The following is a 20,379-nucleotide window of genomic DNA, read 5'->3' on the forward strand; positions in this document are numbered from 1 at the left end:
GGCTATTTTAAAATCAGCCCTATTTTTAAGTAGACTAGTTGAAAATGGAAATGTAGAGATACCAACATTCCTCATTTGAAATTGGTCGATTCATACTATGGGAAACTTCATTTTTCCATTTATCAGTACCATTACTTATCATTAATTGAGACAGTAATCAACAATTTGCTGTCACCAAAAACAGTATGTAAATATTTATAAAGAAGATAAGTGAGGTATTTATTAGTTCAGATGTTGATGAAGGTATATTCATATCAAATTATCATATTTTGGCACCTATTCCGATAGCATAATTATGTAAAACGTCTAGTAAAGTCTTTAAATCAAATGCATTATTCAAAATAGGTGATATGCATAATGAATGATTCATTACTTTAAAAAAGGTCAACCCGATACAGCTGGCTGGAACATGGAGCGTTTATGTTATACAAATTAGAGATTTATATTAATTTATTAGTAGTTTGAGCTAGAATTTATTATCTGTTAACTTGTTCAATTCATCCCTACCCTCATTCTCTGGTAGAGATCCTACGTAAAAAAGTGATGTTTAGTTAGCATCTTATTAACTGGCAACTGCTGTTCATATCTAGAATGTAGATTTGACCATGCTGCTTGCCAGATTGAATAGGTTTTTTTTGGTAGATTTTGGAAAGCAGGACCAAGCCACTGCATATTAATTATCGTGGAATATACATATAACAATTACATGCACTTTAGATATATTAGGTAAAAGAACTACTACTATAAAACTAAATCCGAGAAATTCTGAACTTGGAACATTAACTTCGCTCTAGTAACTCAACGGTTATTAACGCCATTTATCGTTAGAGCTATTAGCGTGTCATATAATACCTACTTCCTTTTAACCGATTGCGTCAGAAGAAAGTTTATTCGTTTTCGCTTTTCCTCCACGTGTATTTGTGATGTTTGTATTAGTTATATCGCCCAACTTACAAATCCATTTTCTAAATTATGTATGGTATTAGAGGTAGGAGAAATTGTTTATTTTTGGATGAATTCCGGTCTTAATAGGTGATTTGCAGTTTAGTTCGCATAGTCAGAATTACTTAACGTATTCTTCACATGTCTAGATCCTGTTATATTCTCAATATATTTGCGTACACATCTTTTTGCAATAGTATGATGATTTTCGGCTCTTTTGTTTTGTCTTTAAAACCAGATATTTTACAGTTGGTTTTAAAGTTACTTCTCTGTTTCTGTGTCACTAAAATCTATCACACTTAGTTTGTGGATTATCTACTCGTTTCATCTTGTTAGCTTAGTGATACATTTGAACAACTATCCTTAGTTAGGTTTCTAGACGTATCTACTGGCGTTCATTGAGAAAGGTCTATATCCAGCAGTGGACGTCCACATGCTTAAATGAGGATGATATAAATTAATATTTTGAGAAGGTTCATAATAGTTGCTCAGGTTTATGAAATTAAATCGTCTTTTTCCATATATTCAGTCGGGTGTGAAACAAATTACACACTTTGTTTTGCAAACGTATACCTCACTGAAAATACTCTGTCATCATTCTATTGCACCAGCAATTGGAATAGCGTTACTATGCAAATTGGCATAATGCAATAAAATATGCGTGTTCTGAATGTAATAATTAATTACTTATTTGTGACCTCGTTTTTGTGCATTCTATGTTTCGAAATTTAGTGGATCTTTGGACTTTAACCTTCGCGTTTTCCTGGTGAATGCTATGTAAACTATTACAAACACTGCACTTATGCACTTTTTGTGATTCTTGTGCTACATAACTATGAACACAAAAACATAGTGAACTCTAAGTAGGTGCCTATTTGAATAAACTAAGAACAATGCAGAAATATCGGGATACAGAAATTAATCATACCCAGATTGTCATGCGTTGCACGCTCTTTCTGGACGCAATGTGCACGCGTTTACGCACGAAATGATTCGTGACGAATTCACCTGTTTTGTTCAAGGTCTAAGGACAAAAGGACCCTTCTTCTTGAAGCTCTGACAGTAGTGTTTCGTTTCCAGGGTCTCCCCGATTGGTCGCGCGGCCTGGAGGCGGCGGAGGCGGCGCGCGCGCGCCTCGTGCGCTGGGCGTGCGGCGACGCGCCCGCGGAGCCCGAGCCGCCGCGCAAGAAGATGCCGCACGCGCTGCGCCGGCGCTGGCCCATGTGCCCCTGCTTACAAGTGAGTTGGTTTTTGTATACTACTTAGGTCCAAGGACCCGACAGCTGCAAGCGTCAGCGGAGGCGTTGAGCCCTAGGCCCTTTTTTGCTGTCGGGAGGGAAATCTTCTTAAGATACCTGACGTCCTGGGAAAGACATCGGGTTACGTAGGATTTTTACATACTAAAACTGCCTCGGTTGCCACCCTCAGCGCATATTGGGAGGCTCCAGGATCTCTTATGCACACGTCGGTGCCCCCCTTGCGCGACGTCCATAAAATAGCCCTCTGTCTCACACCTCGCTATGAGATATGGCCATTGGCAGTTTGTGCCACAGTAATCTGCCATCTTTTCAAGTTCGCATACGAAATGAAAAAAGTTTTAAAATCGAATACAATTAATTATTACAGTTTTCTTAAACTTTTTCACATTGACATAGATGAGCCCAGAATCGTACATCCGGAGTTAGTTCATCACAGATTAATAGAGCGGAAAGATGATTAGGGCTAGGTCCAAAATAATTGATCTTTAAATCAATCAATATTGCAATCGCCATACCTAATAACCAACATTCATCAAATGCTATGTCTATGGAGAATCTAATAGATTATCCTGAATACGTTCACTGCTGGACATAGGCTTTTTTAAGAGCGCGCCACTAAAGTATGAGGAAGGCGGAGGAACGTGTTTGGTCACCAAACATGGTCCTCCGCCTTCCTCAGCCATCTGCTTCCCGCTACCTTCCTCAAGTCATAGGTCCAGCGAGCTGATGGTCGTCCTACGCTGCGTTTACCTATTGGTATTTGATCTCCACTTCAGAACAATTGTAACAGACTAGCCAGCCCATTGCCACTTCAGCTTGCTAATCCTTTGAGCTATGTATGTCGGTCGCATACAAGCGAAGCTGGGGCAGGTCAGCTAGTTGCAACATAAAATTCTGAACATATCCTTCCTATCAATCACTATATAAATCGATAGTAAATAATAGTAAATCGATTTGAATGCATGCTCAGACTCGATTTTAAGATGCCTGTCAGTCGATTAAGCTATAAATCGTTGTAGTATTGCGCTGGTTTGCCATTTGTTGTGGCATTTCGCCATATTTCTCAGGTGTTATTGACTATTTGTAGGGTGACCATGAGATGGGATTTTCCATTTTATAGATTAGCGCTTGGCTGCAATCAGCCCTGTTGCTGCATTTTCCGGATTTGCTCTAGAACTAGAATGATGTCCGAGACTTTGTTCGCGTGGATTTAGGTTCTTTAAAAATCCCGTGGGACCTCTTTGATTTTTCGGGATATAAGTTGCCTATCTCAGTTTCCGGGATGCAAGCTACCTCTGTACCTTTCATATAAATCGGTTAAACGGATGGGCCTTTAAGAATCCCGTGGGAACTCTTTGATTTTCCGGGATGTAAGCTAACTCTGTACCAAATTTCATCAAAATCGGTTTAACTGTTGGGCCGTGAAAAGCTCGCACACAGACATACAGATGCACTTTTACATTTATAAATATTATTAAGTAAATTAAGTAATTAAGTATGGCTTTAGAATTATTGTGGAGAGTATTTACCGCTGGGGTCAAAGTCCATTGAATAAAGGACCACGGACAGGTTCAAAACTAGTCGAGTTTACTTCGATTAATCACAGAATCTAATCGGTTATTAGTTATTATTATATAGTACTAGCTGATACCCGCGACTTCGTTCGCGTGGATGTAGGTTTTTTAAAATTCCCGTGGGAACTCTTTGATTTTCCGGAATAAAAAGTAGCCTATGTGCTAATCCAGGGTATTATCTATCTCCATTCTAAATTTCAGCCCAATCCGTCCAGTAGTTTTTGCGTGAAGGAGTAACAAACATACACACACACACACACACACACACACACACACACACACACACACACATACAAACTTTCTCCTTTATAATATTAGTGTAATTAATATGCAGCCCTTTTTCTACATAGTACGTAAGACTAAAGCACAACTAAAGTAGCCAGTAGGTACCCATAAGAGTTATAGTTGACTGTCTAATGGTTGACCACATATCACCTTATGACGTTGAAATCACCGTTTTAGACTGATGACGCACTAAATTACTTTTTAACCACATAAGATTAGGATGATAATTTATTATATTAGGACATAATGTACCTAGTGTGTATCATAAATTCGAAATAGTCAATTATATGTATATTTTCCGTCACTATTAGGTATTGCAGAACGTGGTGTCCAGGTCACAGAATTTAGAATTGTTACAGAAGTTGTAAGGGATCGTCAGCTGGGCGCTGCGCAGATGTCTAGTGAAACATCAGTGTGCGTTATTGTAAACACAGACGTATTTTTAACATAGCGTTACAATTTAATTTACATTGATTTTGATGCAAGAGATAATAATGCTAGATCTGCTTTGAAATTAATTGCATGAGTGAGTTGCTAAAAATTGGACAAATTCCGTGTCTTTTCGGTATTAAAAACTGATACCATTTCTATTATTTTTATATTCTGTGGTACGTTACTAGTAAGTGTAAGACTAGGATATCACGTAGCCTATTGGGTATTGGGTTCCAACAGGTCGCAGGTTCGATTCATGTGCCACTTTCACCACGCTACGAGGTAATAATATAATGAAAGATAGTATTCTTGGACAATATAATCACGGTGCTAAGTAAGTTATCGGTAGATGGATAGATTTATTTATTTATTGGTTGCAGACGTTACTACGTAAACTGTCTAAATCTCAACAAAACCTCACTAATCCGCGCGTTTTATGTTTGCCGACCATTGGCACGTATAAATAACTATGGAGTTATTTAACAAGTATGTTACGTGGTTAAACGGTCCATAATCGCCGGCTATCGGCGCGATATCTCGAGCGTAAGATACAATTGTTATATCGCGTGAGGTTTGAAAGATGTCAAAACTCAGCCACGTGAGAGACTATTTGCAAAGTTCCCATCTTCCAAAGTAGCGGAGCATATGGTCAGTATAACATTAATATTATAAAGAGGTATCTAAAAGTTGTTTGTGAGGTTGTATGTAGGGGATAATCTCCGGAATTAATGATCCAATTCTGAAAATTCTTTCACGGATAGCTTCTAGCTATATGTAGGTACATTCAATTGTCAATTCAGCGTTATACCTAAAAAAAACGTTTAAAGCATAAATTGTTGCCATATTCATTATCTTCATATTATTTTGAAGGTAGTAGGTATACAGATGGCTACTGTGGTTTAATATGTTGACTCGTAGACGTGTTGCTTGATAAAAAGTAGTAACTAATTATTTGGTGTAATGATCTGAAGGCGTTTTTGCTCAACACGTGCACATTGTTTTTATGAACCATTTTGTTTTGTTGAAATTAATTCTTGGTCGTTTATAATCATTAGTTTCAAAGAAAAGGAAAGTTTTATGTCCTGAAAGCAGTGTAAGTCTGATCGCATATGCTGAAATGGTAAAAAGAATAATCCGTATCCATACTAATATAAGAATGCGAAAGTGCGTCTGTCTGTCTCCATTAGCTTTTCACTCGTTTAACTTATTTTGATTTTTGGTACAGCTCAGATACTCGCATTCTGGGGACTGATATGGGTTAGGGTTAGGTTTTTCAAATCTTGATTTTTGCTTGATCAAAGAGTTCCCACGGGATTCCTAAAAAAACTCACGTGGATAAAGTCGTGGGTATCATCTATTTGGTACACAGAAGCTTGAACCCGGCAGGGGATACTTTTAGCCCTAATTCGCACGAGCGTTAAAAAAGCGTTGCGTTAAAATCCGGCGTTGTGCTGACAATAAAAAAGCGTTGACGTGTGAACAAATACTTGGGAATGCATTGATTTTTTTCTATTTTGAACGCTTTTTTAACGGACGTTAAAAAAGCTCTCGTGTGAATGAGGCCTTATTCCCGGAAATCAAAGAGCTCGGACCACGGGATTTATAAAACCACGCGGTTGAAGTTGCGAGTGTTATCTAGTAGTATATTATATATTTTTCTAGTCATTCTTTATTTTATATGTTTGATTCTATAAGTACTAAAATCAGGTCTGGATCCTTTTAGTGGTTTGTTCTTATTAAGTATCCGAATTAAAAATCCAAACATAAAATATCAGATTAACATCTATCAGCACTTTAAAAAATATGTCCTATAAATTTTACTGGTCAATAATTCTGTCCATAAATTAAAGACTATTTTTTGGTTAAAGATTCAAATGGTTTTGTTTTTATTCCCTTTTTGGGTCCTAAGATCGAATTCCAAGCCTGTCCTAATAAATAACTAAGATAAATATTTCTTAATTTAACTAAGAAGCTTTTAGTCCTTGATTTATTTTTTACTTAGGTAGTTTAGAAAAAATCCAAAAAGATTTTTTCTCTAATTTAAAACATTTGAGTAAATAAAATTAAACAATTCATCATTGTTCGTGCTTCGCGTTTTAATCTGAAAACCATTTTAACCTTTTGATAATAATAATAATTAATTGTTTATTAGTTACTCTACTTTAATTTGAATAATAATAGTTATTGGATTCCTTACTAAAATGGTAGGTATAATAGTAACCCATGGTGCAACTTCGTTCGTCTGTACGTCTGTTTAAAAAAATTCTTAGTAAGGATTCTTAAAAAAATTCAAGGCAATATATATCCACTCCAATCCAATAGTTCTATGATTATACTGAGGAACATGCGCAGGCGCATACTATGTATTATTAACAATAACAATCGGGCTATCGTTAAGCTATCAGTGCTAATAAATACGTGTATCAGACCCACTGATCGACACTACCGGCTTTCCAATCCTTAGGCTTGGCGCTCATTGGTCACGCTAATATTGCTTGGGCGATCGGAAGTCATAGAGAAGTATGGGATCCTTCTTTAAACACAATCTACCTAATTAAAAGACTCAACTGACTGACTGACAGACAACAAACAGCCTAGACCACTGGGATTAGAAACGTAAAATTTTGACAGAAGATTCCTTTTACAACGTTGGCTACTTTAAGAAATATTTTTTGAAAATTATTTGATGAAAATTTTCCCTCCCTGGTGCAGCGGTAAGTGCTGTGGTATTATTGGTGGGAGGTCCCAGGTTCGATTCCTGGCAGGAGTGTGGAATTTTATGATTTTTAAAATTTCTGGTCTGGTCAGTCGTGGCTAGTTACTACTCTACCGGCAAAACCGTACCGCCAAGCGATTTAGCCCTGCCATATCCTTTCCAGGTGAGATTCCAGTCAAGGACTAACTGTAATGAAAAAATTATTGCTTTTCAGCATTCATAATGTTTCTTGCGGAAAAAAATAGAATTAAAAAATTATTGCTTTTCAGCATTCATAATGTTTCTTGCGGAAAAAAATAGAATTATATTTAGACCTGCTAGTTTAGTTTACACTTTAAAGATTGCATTTATCAAAATAATTAGAAACAATGTGTGCCCACCCTAACAAACAGCTCGAGTGAAGCCGTATGTTTATTTCGACTGTATCTATTAAGTATCAAGGGATCGAGAGAGTTCTAGACAAGTGCTTATTTATGGGGTTTCCTATCTAGTTAGTGCTTTTGAAATCAGTAATGCAATTGTAAGTTTAGGTAGACGGTCTGATTGACAAGATTGACCGCCTGTGCAAAGTAAATTAATCTGGTCTTCTAATTCATTTTATTAACCGAAACTTCTTACTAGTAAAAGTAATTGTTTAATAAAGTAATTGTTAATTGTTAGTGTTATCTGAAATTCAGAGCTTTTTAAATGGTCTATCAGGCTCCATTTGTCTTTCATATAGGCGACACATGTATATATTCAACTATTTTTAGAGACCGTAAAACAAGGTTGCATGGAAACGGTCCACTTTGCGGTTCATATCCCAAAACCTTTATAGTTTAATCCAAGCCCGTCCAGTCCGTCTGTCCGTCTGTCCCCAGACAAGACAGAGTTTGACTTTGTTAATTTTTTAAAATATGGCTGTGACACACATATTATCACATTATATTTTTTAAATAAACATAGCCAAACTTAGTCAAAATTAGTTTACGTCTGGCAGCCCTACATTGAAATGATGTCGCAGTTCCTAATTGGAAGTAACGAGGATCAAGTATCGTGTGGTGCGCCGTGGGAGGTCACGGCTCTCTGTTCATTCATTTCCGCACCGAGGTCACTGTCTTTGTACCTTTGTCACTTTCACAACATTGAAGTTTCCATTAATTAAAATACAGTCTTTTAAATTAATTTTTGCGATTCATGCCAAGAGCTGAAGTAGGTATCCATATGACGCTGCGAAAATGCCCTTATTCCCTGCGAATTGTATGCATCATTTCCTCATGATCAACACATCACTGGCCCACTACTGAGAACGGATCTCAGAATGGCAAGCTTTTAGCAAACCAAAGTTTTTAGCAACTAATAATACGTGTTTTGGGTTTTAAATAAATAAATAAATCCTGTATTTTTTCTGAAAACAAGTAACAATGGGTGTAAACAATTTTAAAGTACCTACCTACTTTGTATCAATGTAAGCGGCCATTTCTGGCATGCAAAATCATCCTTCATTATATTCTGATGCATCACCACTCAGAATTGGTGATACACCTTCTATTCGGAAGGTCAAGGCTTCGATCCCGAGTACGCACCTCTAACTTTTCGGGGCTAAGCAACTAAATATCACTTACATTAACGGTGAAGGAAAACATCGTGAGGAAAACTGCATGCACTGGCAGATTAAGTGTAGTCTAGACCCTTCCCATTCTAAAGAGAGATCCGTTCTCAGTAGAGTCCGTCCTATGGGTTGATGATGAGTGATGACGATAAGCCCCAGTTTCACTATTTATCAGTTGAATCAAGCTGGACAGCTGGATAAATTTAGAAATCAGGTCTAGGTGTTTAAGTGGAAGATCTCAGCTGGAATCCGCCTTCAATGTAAGGTCGTACAGCTTAACAAGTAGCCCAGTAGGGTGATAACCCTTTAACCTTTCTCCTTGCGACTTATGATGCCATGTAAATGCCAATTAGGGGCAAAGGTGTGTACAATGCCTCTATTTATTAGCAGGCAACGCATTCTATCTTAAGCTACAGTTTCATATTATAATAATGTAAGCTTCTTCATTGGTAGGTCTCCGCCAATAAAGTAGTTTTTAACTAAATGCTACATATCATTATTAAAGAAGCAATAACCAAAGAAAAATTAAAAATATTTTTAATAAGTAAATAAAACTATTTTTTTTTTAAATTTTAAGCCTCTATTTTGAGCGTCTCTTTAATAGAAAAAAAAGGGCAATTCTAAACGGTTTCGTGAAAATTTTAACGGTCAATTCCTAACTCAGTTACGGTTTTTTTTTAAATTTAGAAGAAAAAAACATTTTATAAAATTAAATTGCAAGGAAAATAAAAAATACTGAATATCTGGACTTAAATAAAATCCATTGTTCCTTTAGAAGCACGCGTTGTACTTAGGTCGAACAGGAAATATAAATCACCTATTTATACCTACTCTCAGCTATTAATCGAATATGACTCAAGCATCAATCATCATACCACAATCAGCCACCTCTGTCAAAACAAATTCTACAGCTCAAACAATCACACAATTAATGAGCATTTAACAGGGCTCTCTCCGTCACTCGTTTCATACAATCGTAGTTCCAATTTCATTTGAATATTAAGCTAACAAAGTCCATGAAATTTTGCAGACATATTCTAGAAACTAATATCTATGTCTGTGGTGTTTTTGATTTTTCTAAAAATATGTAGTTTTAAAATTACAGGGGCTCAAAGATTTGTATGAAAATTTTTAAGACCGCGTAACTTTGAAACCGAATATTTTAACAGAAATCTGGAAAACCACAGACACAGATATTAGTTTCTAGAATATGTCTGCAAAATTTCATGGACTTTGGTTGCTTAATATTCAAATGAAATTGGAACTACGATTGTATGAAACGAGTGACGGAGAGAGCCCTCTTAATTGTTAATCGAATTAGAGCGAGGCAATAGATTTTACTTGAGGAACTAATTACTACGTACGGACAGACGCACGGCGTAATTGTGATACATTGCCGTCGAATGTCGCACGTAATGGCAGTTACACCCGAGCGTCTTCACTTTTGTGACGTTATTGCAGTGAAAAGTGTCATTTTTGTGACATTTTAACAGTGAAAAGTGACATATTTGTGACGACACTTCTGCTACGTTTACTTTACATACTTGATTCTGTGTTAATTTTGAGTAGCGGTAGGAGAAAAAATATAACTTATAGGATTTATGAAGTGAAGAAGAAATAGTTAAATTGTCAGAAAATAGAACTTTTAAAAAGATCTTTTTTGAACTTTAATTTTTTTTTAAAGTGGTTTAAAAATCAATATGATTTTTTTTGTTTGAAATTGTGAATTTCTCCAGATATTTAATTGTTTGGTTTTGTAATTTTCTTGGCTTGCATAGTAGACTTGCGATGGTATTAGCTATTTTATTAAGTTCAATAGTAACTATAAATATAATGATTAGTACGAAATTAATAATGTATTGAAATATTAAAGAAAGCTGTGAAGGGTGTGAGTGAAAATGTTCACGGTAAAAAGAAAAAGCAAGCGTTTGGCGACTTTGAAGAGGAAATGCTCAATTAAGCCAAGCGTAAGTTTCGATTCATTAATTAAAAAAATGAAAGTGTAACTTTTATGGTAATTACTTCCTATTGGTTTTGCATCTTCGACGTTTTTAGGGTTCCGTACCGGAAGGATGCCGAGCAACGGGACCTTATTACCAAGCCTTCGCTGTCCGTCCGTCCGTCCGTCCGTCTGTCCGTCCGTCTGTCCGTCCGTCTGTCTGTCCGTCTATCAGGGGGCTGTATCTCAGAAACCGTAATAGATACCTAGAGAGTTGAAATTTTCACTGAGGTTGTATTTCTAATGCCGCTGCAACAAATAATAAAAAAATTAAAATGGCCGCTACGCAAATTAAAAAAAAAAGTACGATTAGTGTTAGTATATCTTGTACGTTGGTAGGTACGGAACTCTTCGTGTCCGACTCGTATTTGACCGGTTTTTATATGCCGTTTAAAAAAATGATCCATTTTAAACTGGATATATTAAGTTCTGATAAATTCTTAAGTAAACAAAATATTAAGTTATGGCTTTCTGAGAAGATAATTTTTTGGAAGCATGTGTTTAAAAAGCGTATTTCAAACAGTATTTCTGAGAATTACGTTTTTGTGAAGCGTACTTACACCTAATGATGTAAATACCCCGGATATATACCCCCTAATGGATAAAACCCCGATGGATGTGGGTAGAAATGAAACTGCACGTATTATTGTTTTTGTCTTACGTTTTTAACTAATTTTAATTGATCAAATGTATATTTCAAGTAAATTATTGTGTGGATATCAAATTTAGTGTTCAGTAAAAGTGATATAAATATAAACTTTGCTAACCGTAATCAATAAACCTACATTTAATGATTATACAAACTTGCCTTTACTGCGCGCGATGGAAGTATGTATAACATAACAAGTGTCGGACTGCCAGCGTAATTACAATATTATTATATATAAATTATTGTGTTTTAAACATTATTAATACATGATTAAGTGATTTTGTTGGGATTTCACTGATATAGAGGAGTCTGAAGAGGTTAGTTTGAGTCGTTTTTCTATGTATGACAACAATAACTTTATAAAATGGCTAGTGAATGTTCCGCTTGTAATATGGTGGTTCTCGTGACGCATAAACGCATTAAATGTACTAAGTGTCTCCTTATGTACCATCTAGAGTGCGTCACTAGTGATCCAAACCCACCCAGAGCGACCTGGGCTTGTCCTGCCTGTACCGCTGCTGCGCGCAAGGGTGGCGATAACACGAATACGCCTGTCCGACAGACTAAGCCCCAACAATCAAGTATTATCGATATCGATGACAGTACTGCAGAGACAATCAAAGACAGCAATAGCAACAAAAACAGTGACAATATTATTCTGGCAGAAATCAGGAATCTTCGCCTCGACATGATTAATCAATTTCAACTTCAGGAAAAAAAACTTGATTCTTTCAACTTAGTACTAAGTGATCTAAAAGGCGATGTGAGCGAGTTAGCCCTTCAAATGTCTACAATCCGCTCGGATTTCGACGGTTTAATGTCGACGGTGGGCATGCTGCAAACGGATACTCAGCGAAATGGAGCTAGTTTAATTAGGCACGGCGAGAAATTTACTGAAATGGAGTCAACTATTGATGAATTAAAATCATCATTAAATTTTATATCGGCACAGTATGATGATATGTCACGTGACTCAATAGTAACAAAAGAACTCTAGATATTTTTCTTACTAACATTCCGAACGTCAAACTTGCGCCAGCCCTCGCATTGTGTAAAGAAGACATACATCACCCCTCTTTCGAAATAGATATTAAATTTAACATTACAAACTATTTAAGGAAAAATTCTTCCAATCTGGTTTTTAACTACAGAAAAAGTGATTACATTTCTATTAAAAAGGAACTAAATAATATCGATTGGTATTCACTACTGTCATCGGGCAATATAAACGATCTTGTTAACACTTTTTATGATACACTATATTTAATTATAAAAAATAATACACCATATAAAAAGCAATTCAAAGACAAACAACCTGTCTGGTTCAGTCAACCACTAATTAAATGTCTAAAAGAAAAACAGAAAGCGCACGCAAAATACAAAATGTATAATAACCCTAGAGACTATGATACATTTTCTCTTCTCAGATCTAGGGCTCAGAGACTGATGAAGGAGTGTTACAATGCATATACAAACAATGTCGAAATGTCTCTTCTAGCTTGTAACGATAAACTTTTTTGGAACTTTACTAAGTCCAAACGAAAATGTAATACAATGCCACAGACTCTTAGTTATGATAAACGAGTTGCAACAACCGGGTTTGAAATTTGTCAGTTATTTTCGGATTATTTCGCATCGGTGTATGTTCAAGACAACCATAACACATCATTAAGCTCCTGCTTTGCAGACACTCACATAAACACTATAAGCAAGTTAAAACTATCTGAAAGCGAGATTTTGAATAAGATTAAGTCTCTGGATGGGAACAAGGGCCCCGGACCTGATGGAATTCCCTCGTTTTTTATAAAATCGTGCGGTAAAGAGCTTGCAGTACCTTTGGTGTTAATTTTCAACAAATCTTTGAGTACTGGATGCTTTCCGGAACTATGGAAAATTGCTCATGTAATTCCTATCTTTAAAGCAGGTACCAAAACTGAATGTAGCAATTATCGTCCTATATGCATTTTAAATTGCTTTGCCAAATTATTTGAAAGTATTGTTTATGATTACATTTATTATTTATTTAAACCGCTAATTTCTCCGCAACAGCATGGTTTTGTTAAAAATAAATCAACTGTAACAAATCTTGTCGAATATTCGAATTTCTTAATTAATTGTCTTGACAATAAAAAACAAGTTGATGCGGTGTATACTGATTTCCAAAAGGCATTCGACAAAGTGAATCATCGGTTACTTTTTCTAAAACTGGAAAGATATGGGCTCCATGGAGATTTACTTCGGTGGGTTATATCATACGTCACAAACAGATCCCAAATAGTTGCAGTAAACGGGTTTTACTCTATACCAATAACGGTTCCATCTGGAGTACCTCAGGGATCGCACCTGGGTCCTCTGCTCTTCATTATTTTTATTAATGACATTACATCAATAATAAAAAACAACTGCCTCCTTTATGCAGATGATTTAAAGATATTTGCTGCCATAAATAATGTCCAAGATTGCATATCGCTACAAAGGGATCTAGATTCTGTCAAATTGTGGTGTGACCAAAATGATATGTGTCTAAATATAAGCAAATGCTTTATACTTAGTTTTACAAAAAAAAGCAATAAAGTTAAATTTGATTATTCAATTGAAAATAATAAACTGTCCACTAAGACTGATGCTAGAGATCTTGGAATAATTTTTGATACATCCCTAACATTTAAATTACACATAAATAACATAGTTACAAAAGCTAATAAAATGATGGGATTCATTTTCAGAATTACGAGAGGCTTTAAAAACCCGTTAAGTCTAATGCATCTTTATAAAAGTCTTATTCGTAGTACCCTAGAATATGGTGCTCCAGTTTGGTCCCCTTACCACAAAACGTATGCTGACACCGTTGAGTCCGTGCAAAGACGTTTTTTACGAAAACTTCTATTCAAATTCAACAGAAAGCTTGTTCATTCCTCTTATGAGGACAAGTTGAAGTATTTCAGGCTCGATTCCCTGTGCATTCGACGTATGCTACTTGATACAATGCTACTGCATAAAATCATCAATCATAAAACTGATACCTCTCTATTATCAAAAATAGGTGTGAATTGTAAAATCCCTAAAAGAAAAACTTGCACTTATAACGTATTTCCAACTAAGCCCTGCCGCACTGTTTTTGCGCAGCACTCCTTCATCAATCGCATTTGTCATCAATTTAATATGCTTCATCACAAAGATCGGCAACTCAACATTTTTAATTCTACGACGACCTGCTTTCGTCGTAACGTCATTGCCTCCCTGCGTAAGGGAGTTAATTAGTTTGTAAGAGATTTAACGATGTAACGTGTTAATTTAATATTTATATTCATTATTGCATCTAACCCCACTTTACTACCTACTAACCTTTTAAAATACCATTGTACCTAAATCTTTTGTACTAGCCTTTTATTAACGTTTATACTAAGTATCTTTTTAGCTATAAACAATTATATTTTTGTAAATATTTTATGTATAAAAGTTGTAGGTTAGTCGAATAAAATAAAATAAAAATAAAATACTTGGACAAATATTTTAATTAAAGGTTTTTAACCGTAACTTTTAGGAATCCATCCTAAACCTTGCACGGTGTTGCAATTCGGCTTAGTATTTTCTAATTAGCTAAAGATTTCTATACTTAGGTACATTAAAATAAATGTTACTGAATTGTCTTTACTCTTGATCTCGCCTAGTCTTGGAGTTGGACACTAAGTGTGTCGTAGATACCATCGAATTCGAAAAAAGCGAATAAGCGTAGGTACAGGTGGGTCACATTGGACTATGAGAGAGAGGGAATAGAGAGTGTACCTGTGTTTGGGCAATATCCACTTGAGCACTGCAATATCTCAATAAATCACACAATAACATTATCAGATAGGTATAGTAGAGATTTTTTTTCTCTATTAAGGAACTTAAACGTAACGATGATCGTAAATGTTGTAGTTGACAATAATAAACTATAATAAACTCGCCCGAAGTCGTAAATAAATTTATTCTTGCGCGGGACATCCTCGATGAAATCATCGACCAAAATACCAGACTCCTTGTGGTCATTGATATACGGTACCAAAGAAATCTCAGCACAACAACTTTTATTACATTATATCGATTTATTCATAACAAGTGTAAATTAAAAATTTATAACATCCCCGACAAGACGTGAAGTTACAGTAACTAGAAAAAAGCTGATAACTTTCAAACGGCTGAACCGAATTTCTTGGATGATAGCTAAGAACACTCTCGATCAAGCCACCTTTCAAACAAAAAAAAAAACTAAATTAAAATCGGTTCATTTGCTTAGGCGCTACGATGCCACAGACAGATACACAGATACACAGATACACACGTCAAACTTATAACACCCCTCTTTTTGGGTCGGGGGCTCTTTTTAATACTAAATTGTATTTTCTATTTAATTAGCTCTGCTGCTTTATCTCAGTTCCTTTTATATTCTTTGTATACAATAAAAACTCGTATAATATTTTACTCATCTTCTGTAATTATAAGCATACCTACTTCATGAACTGGAATTTATGGCATTTCTTATTCTTGATAATGGAGAAGTAAGAAAATTACGACATTTGTGGTTTATCCGACCGTGTATCTTTGGTTATGGTATATCAATAATCTTGCAGTGTATTTTGAATAACAGGGTTGACATTAATGATGTTAACGAGGGGTTCTTTTATCTTTTTGATAGAAATAAATTTTATGCTGCTTTAGTTTGAATTAAATATTTTTAGAATTTTGGATTTCTGGTGGGTAGGTACCTAAATATATTTTTACTTTCTATTTTTTAAGTTATCAAAGGTCGTGCTGATATCCTTTATCTCTCAAATATTAAAGTCTCTCAAAGTCCTTATCCAGGATGCAAGCTATCTCTTATCAAACACTTAAATTACTTAAAATTAAAGGTTAACAGGATGGGCCATGAAAAGGTAATAATTTTTGTATTTATAATATTACTTTGTATGGATTATTTTTCATCATCAACGCTAACCGTAGAGTACCTATTACTTCGTTTATTCTTGGGTCAAACCGCCATTGGTTAGTACAAATAGTAAATGCGACCGACGTACGCGACCGACATCAGTGTAAGAGGTATTTACTTTATTTATCTTTGTTGTTAATCACGTGAGGCCGTACTGCGCCTGATCTTTCTTCGGTCATGTCGGATCGCTGGACTATGAGAGTGGAGGAATATAGAGTTCATCCATGTTTGTCACATACTTGTGCAGAATAAAGGTGCCCACGCACTCTAACTGAACTGTAGCTGAACTGCGCGTCGCATCAGCGCCCCGCACGATATTCTCTCCAGCCGCGCCGCGCGGCAATGACATACGCGCGTCGCGGCTGGAGAGAATATCGTGTGGGGCGCTGACGCGACGCGCAGTTCAGCTGCAGTTCAGTTCAAGTGCGTGGGCACCTTAATACTTATCTTCAACGTAGGTAGTTGGCTATTTTACGTTGAGATTTGTTGCTGTAGCCAAAAATCGACTGATACTGAAGAGGAAAATTAATTATTGGTCCTTGCGTAAGGGAAGGAAAACAGTCGTTCAAAACACTGATAATGAGCATTAAAATATTACGAGTATGTGCCACATAATATGTTTGGTCTTTCATTAAGTCTCAATAAAATATTCCATTGTTCTTTGCTCAAACATTATCCGTCATTGTTCATTACAATAATATGATTATTGTATTTGCACGCTATCATAATAATTAATATTTGCTCTGTTTATGTCACTTGCTTTCATTGTAAAGTTTTATGTGATCTATTCATAAGTTCTGAAGGTATTTGTTTCATTCTTTTTGCCTACTTTAATCATTTATAAATTTCTTTAAATTATTTATCACTCTCATCATATTCTTAGTTCTTCTTTTAGGTTTTCTTTTTCTTCATTTCCTAGAAGTTCTGATTTGATATCAACCAGGCTCTATTGTCCACTGACTTCCTAAAAGATGGAGGATCTGTTCGGCGCGTATTTTACGTAGGTACACTGATTTCTCTGACTTTTCCATTCTGCACTTACAAAATTTCGGTTTCTCTATCAAAACGTTAAAGTTTTTTCACTAGTACAGTTATTAATATTGAAATTGATAATAACATAACGGATAGCTTTGTCTTAGGTTTTTTTAATCTTAAGTCGTTGTTCATTAGTTTCCGTGCAAGTTAAGTGCGTCTTATCGCTCTAGTAGGTAAATATCACAATGTGTGCTTCACATTCGAAAACAGTTTAAGACCTAATGATGTGGCGTCCTTGAGTCATCAGTTCAGGTTTGTCATGGAAAATTATTAAATATGGATATTAATAACTCAAAATTACAATTAATTATAACTCAAAATTAGGTTACTTGGCAGATATCATTAATCTGTAATTGGTAACTAGGTACTAACAACTATATTTGAAACCTTGACGCAAGCGCCAATAACAACTGTACAAAGTTTCAAATCAATCGGATGCGCGAACGCATAAGTGACGAACAGACAGACGGACGAATATCAGATAGCCCAATTTTGTATAAGGTTAGCCTAAAACAATAAAGACAACAGCTCGCGAAAAGCGAAACGAGCATGATTTCTTTTTGTAAAATAATGGTAACTAATAGCACAGTTTTACGATGTAAGTTAATGCGAGCGTAGTGAGCATGAGTTTTTTTATGACTGCATTGTTAAGTTTTCGTAACATCTACCTAGGCATTTAGTCGCAAATGGCAATTTGGCAACCCTAATAATCGTCAATGAATTTGCGAGACGATCGCGTGACTCTTGGTAGGTAGATGTAGAGATGCGTTGCGGGCGCCTCCCTGATTCAGCTTATTGATGACTCGTTGCACTTCGTATTGAGGGCTAATTTAGTGTCCTCTGCCCGTGCCGACGACCTACAGAGTCCTCTGAGGAGGAAAGTATTTCGACAGTCAAAGTCAAATCATTTATTCAAAAATAAAGATACCATTGTACACTTTTTGATGTTGATTATTGGATTTGTAAGATAATAATGTAATGGTGATAATTTAATCACATATACTTAGCCCATAGATACAAATCTGTCCTGATGTTAACAGGGTCATGGGCTGTATTAATAAAATGGTGTGATTTTTTGCTGTATAGCGGTAGTTTATGGGACTAGAATTCAGTATTAAAGAAATTAAAAAACAAACTAGATTTTTGAAATTTTTAACGTTATTTATTATGATTAACGTCACGCTGTACGGAAGGCAAATTGCGAAAAATCTTTTTTTTTTTTTATAAGTAAATTCTAGCTCCATAAACTACCGCTATACAAAACATCATGTCATTTTATTACTACAGTCTAAGACCCTTTTGTGAAATAAAGGAACTCACAGACATAGATGCATGAACTGCATGAACCCTGAAAACATTGCACACCTTTTTTTTGGGCAGTCGTGTAAAAAGCAATTGGTCACAAGATGCGGTGAAAGGGTTTCAATTTAAATTGCAAAACGTTAAAAGAAATAAGTACTTGTTGATAACGTTGGGCCCGTTCGGTAGGCCCGGCCAATATGGAGACAGACTGACAGCCTGACAACCAGATGTTAAGGCTCGGTACTACGACAATTTTTTTCTTAACTTTAAAATCTATTTATATAAAAGGAGAAACTGACTGACTAATTTATTATCAACATATACAGCTAAAAACCACTGACTCTAACAACTTTAGATTTTGCGTGTGAAGTGAAAACTTCTTTAGGGTGATTTAAGGATGGGTAAAACTTTAAGATTACCTTATCGACATGCTATTATTAATAGTGTTCGGATACTCATCAACCCATCGCCGGCTCACTACTGAGCACGCATCTCTTCTCAGAACGACAAGTGTTATATCCCTGACCACGGATTGGCAAATTTTCAATATGGAGAACTCTCAGGATGCAAGTTTCCTCACGATATTTTCTTTCACCGTTAAAGCGAATGATATTTAATTGCTCGAAATTTTTTTTTTTTATTCCGATTTTTTTGGATCTTTTAATCACTATATGACTATGCCAGATCCATAATAACCTAATTAAATTTCGATCTATCTTAACTTGGTACATATAGTAGTAGTTAGTAGTTATGGTAGTTCTTATGTTCCCATTATTCTTAACTTTGAAAAATTAGAGGTAGGTACGTGCTCGGAATCGAACCCTCAGAATAGTAGGCCGATTTAACCACTAAGCTATCACCGCCCTTGAAGATCAGTGCTGTACGCCATTTAAATGTTGTTTATTACAGCCTGTTCTATAAAGGTAAGCAGCGCCGGGTAATATAATAAGTACCTACGTTTACTGTGGGTGTTTCCGGCCCTTAACACTCCTATATAGCCATCAGCGGAATTAACTGCCTGAATTGGAAATTAATTATCATTTAATTATACCATCAACATTTTTTTGCTTTCTTACGCGACGACGCGACGACGGACGGTAGGTAATTTTTTGCTGGTTTTACTTTAAAACCTCATTTACACGATGACAGTTACTCGCTCGTTTTGTGGTGATAGTGTTATGCTATTATAGCAGCCGATAATTATACATATAGACATTCTTATGTTATTGAAACCGCAATAATACCAATAACTAAGTGGTTAATTTTATTCATCTATATAACATGAAAGTTCTTATAATCTAAAGGTCTAATAACTATGTATAATGATTTTTTTAAAATCATGTTAAGTATAACAGATACGATTGTATAAGTAAATAATATTTAAGTAGTGGCAATATTCTTATATTTCTTGTGCGTTTAAATTCATTGCATAATGAACATTAAAGAAATAAATAATTTAAACCCTCATTAAGAAAAGATTTCATTATCTACGAAGCAAACCGAAACTATCTTTATATGAATGAGGTTTAAATCGCGTATGGGTGTGACCTAAGGTGCGACTTTATTGCCAATTAATTTACTTTTATTTCCCTTTTCTCAATATTTAAAACATTCGGTGTTGACAGA

The 20,379-nt window shown here is 35.5% G+C and overlaps 1 protein-coding gene across 8 annotated transcripts in view; it reads left to right on the forward strand.

The window, feature by feature from the left end:
* Positions 1-20,379, forward strand: part of LOC123873264 (disheveled-associated activator of morphogenesis 1) — a 124,788-nt gene that overhangs the window by 74,494 nt on the left and 29,915 nt on the right. For 7 of the 8 annotated variants that reach the window (XM_045918047.1, XM_045918046.1, XM_045918040.1 and 4 more), the window contains one exon: positions 2,023-2,181. In XM_045918047.1, the coding sequence (XP_045774003.1) occupies positions 2,134-2,181 (48 nt within the window). In that variant the 5' untranslated portion in view covers positions 2,023-2,133. Of the gene's footprint in view, positions 1-2,022; positions 2,182-10,135; positions 10,767-20,379 lie in introns of those variants that run through there. The other variant, XM_045918045.1, reaches the window with a different exon arrangement.

Source organism: Maniola jurtina, chromosome 16 (genome assembly GCF_905333055.1).
Source record: "Maniola jurtina chromosome 16, ilManJurt1.1, whole genome shotgun sequence".
Classification (NCBI taxonomy): Eukaryota; Metazoa; Arthropoda; class Insecta; order Lepidoptera; family Nymphalidae; genus Maniola; species Maniola jurtina.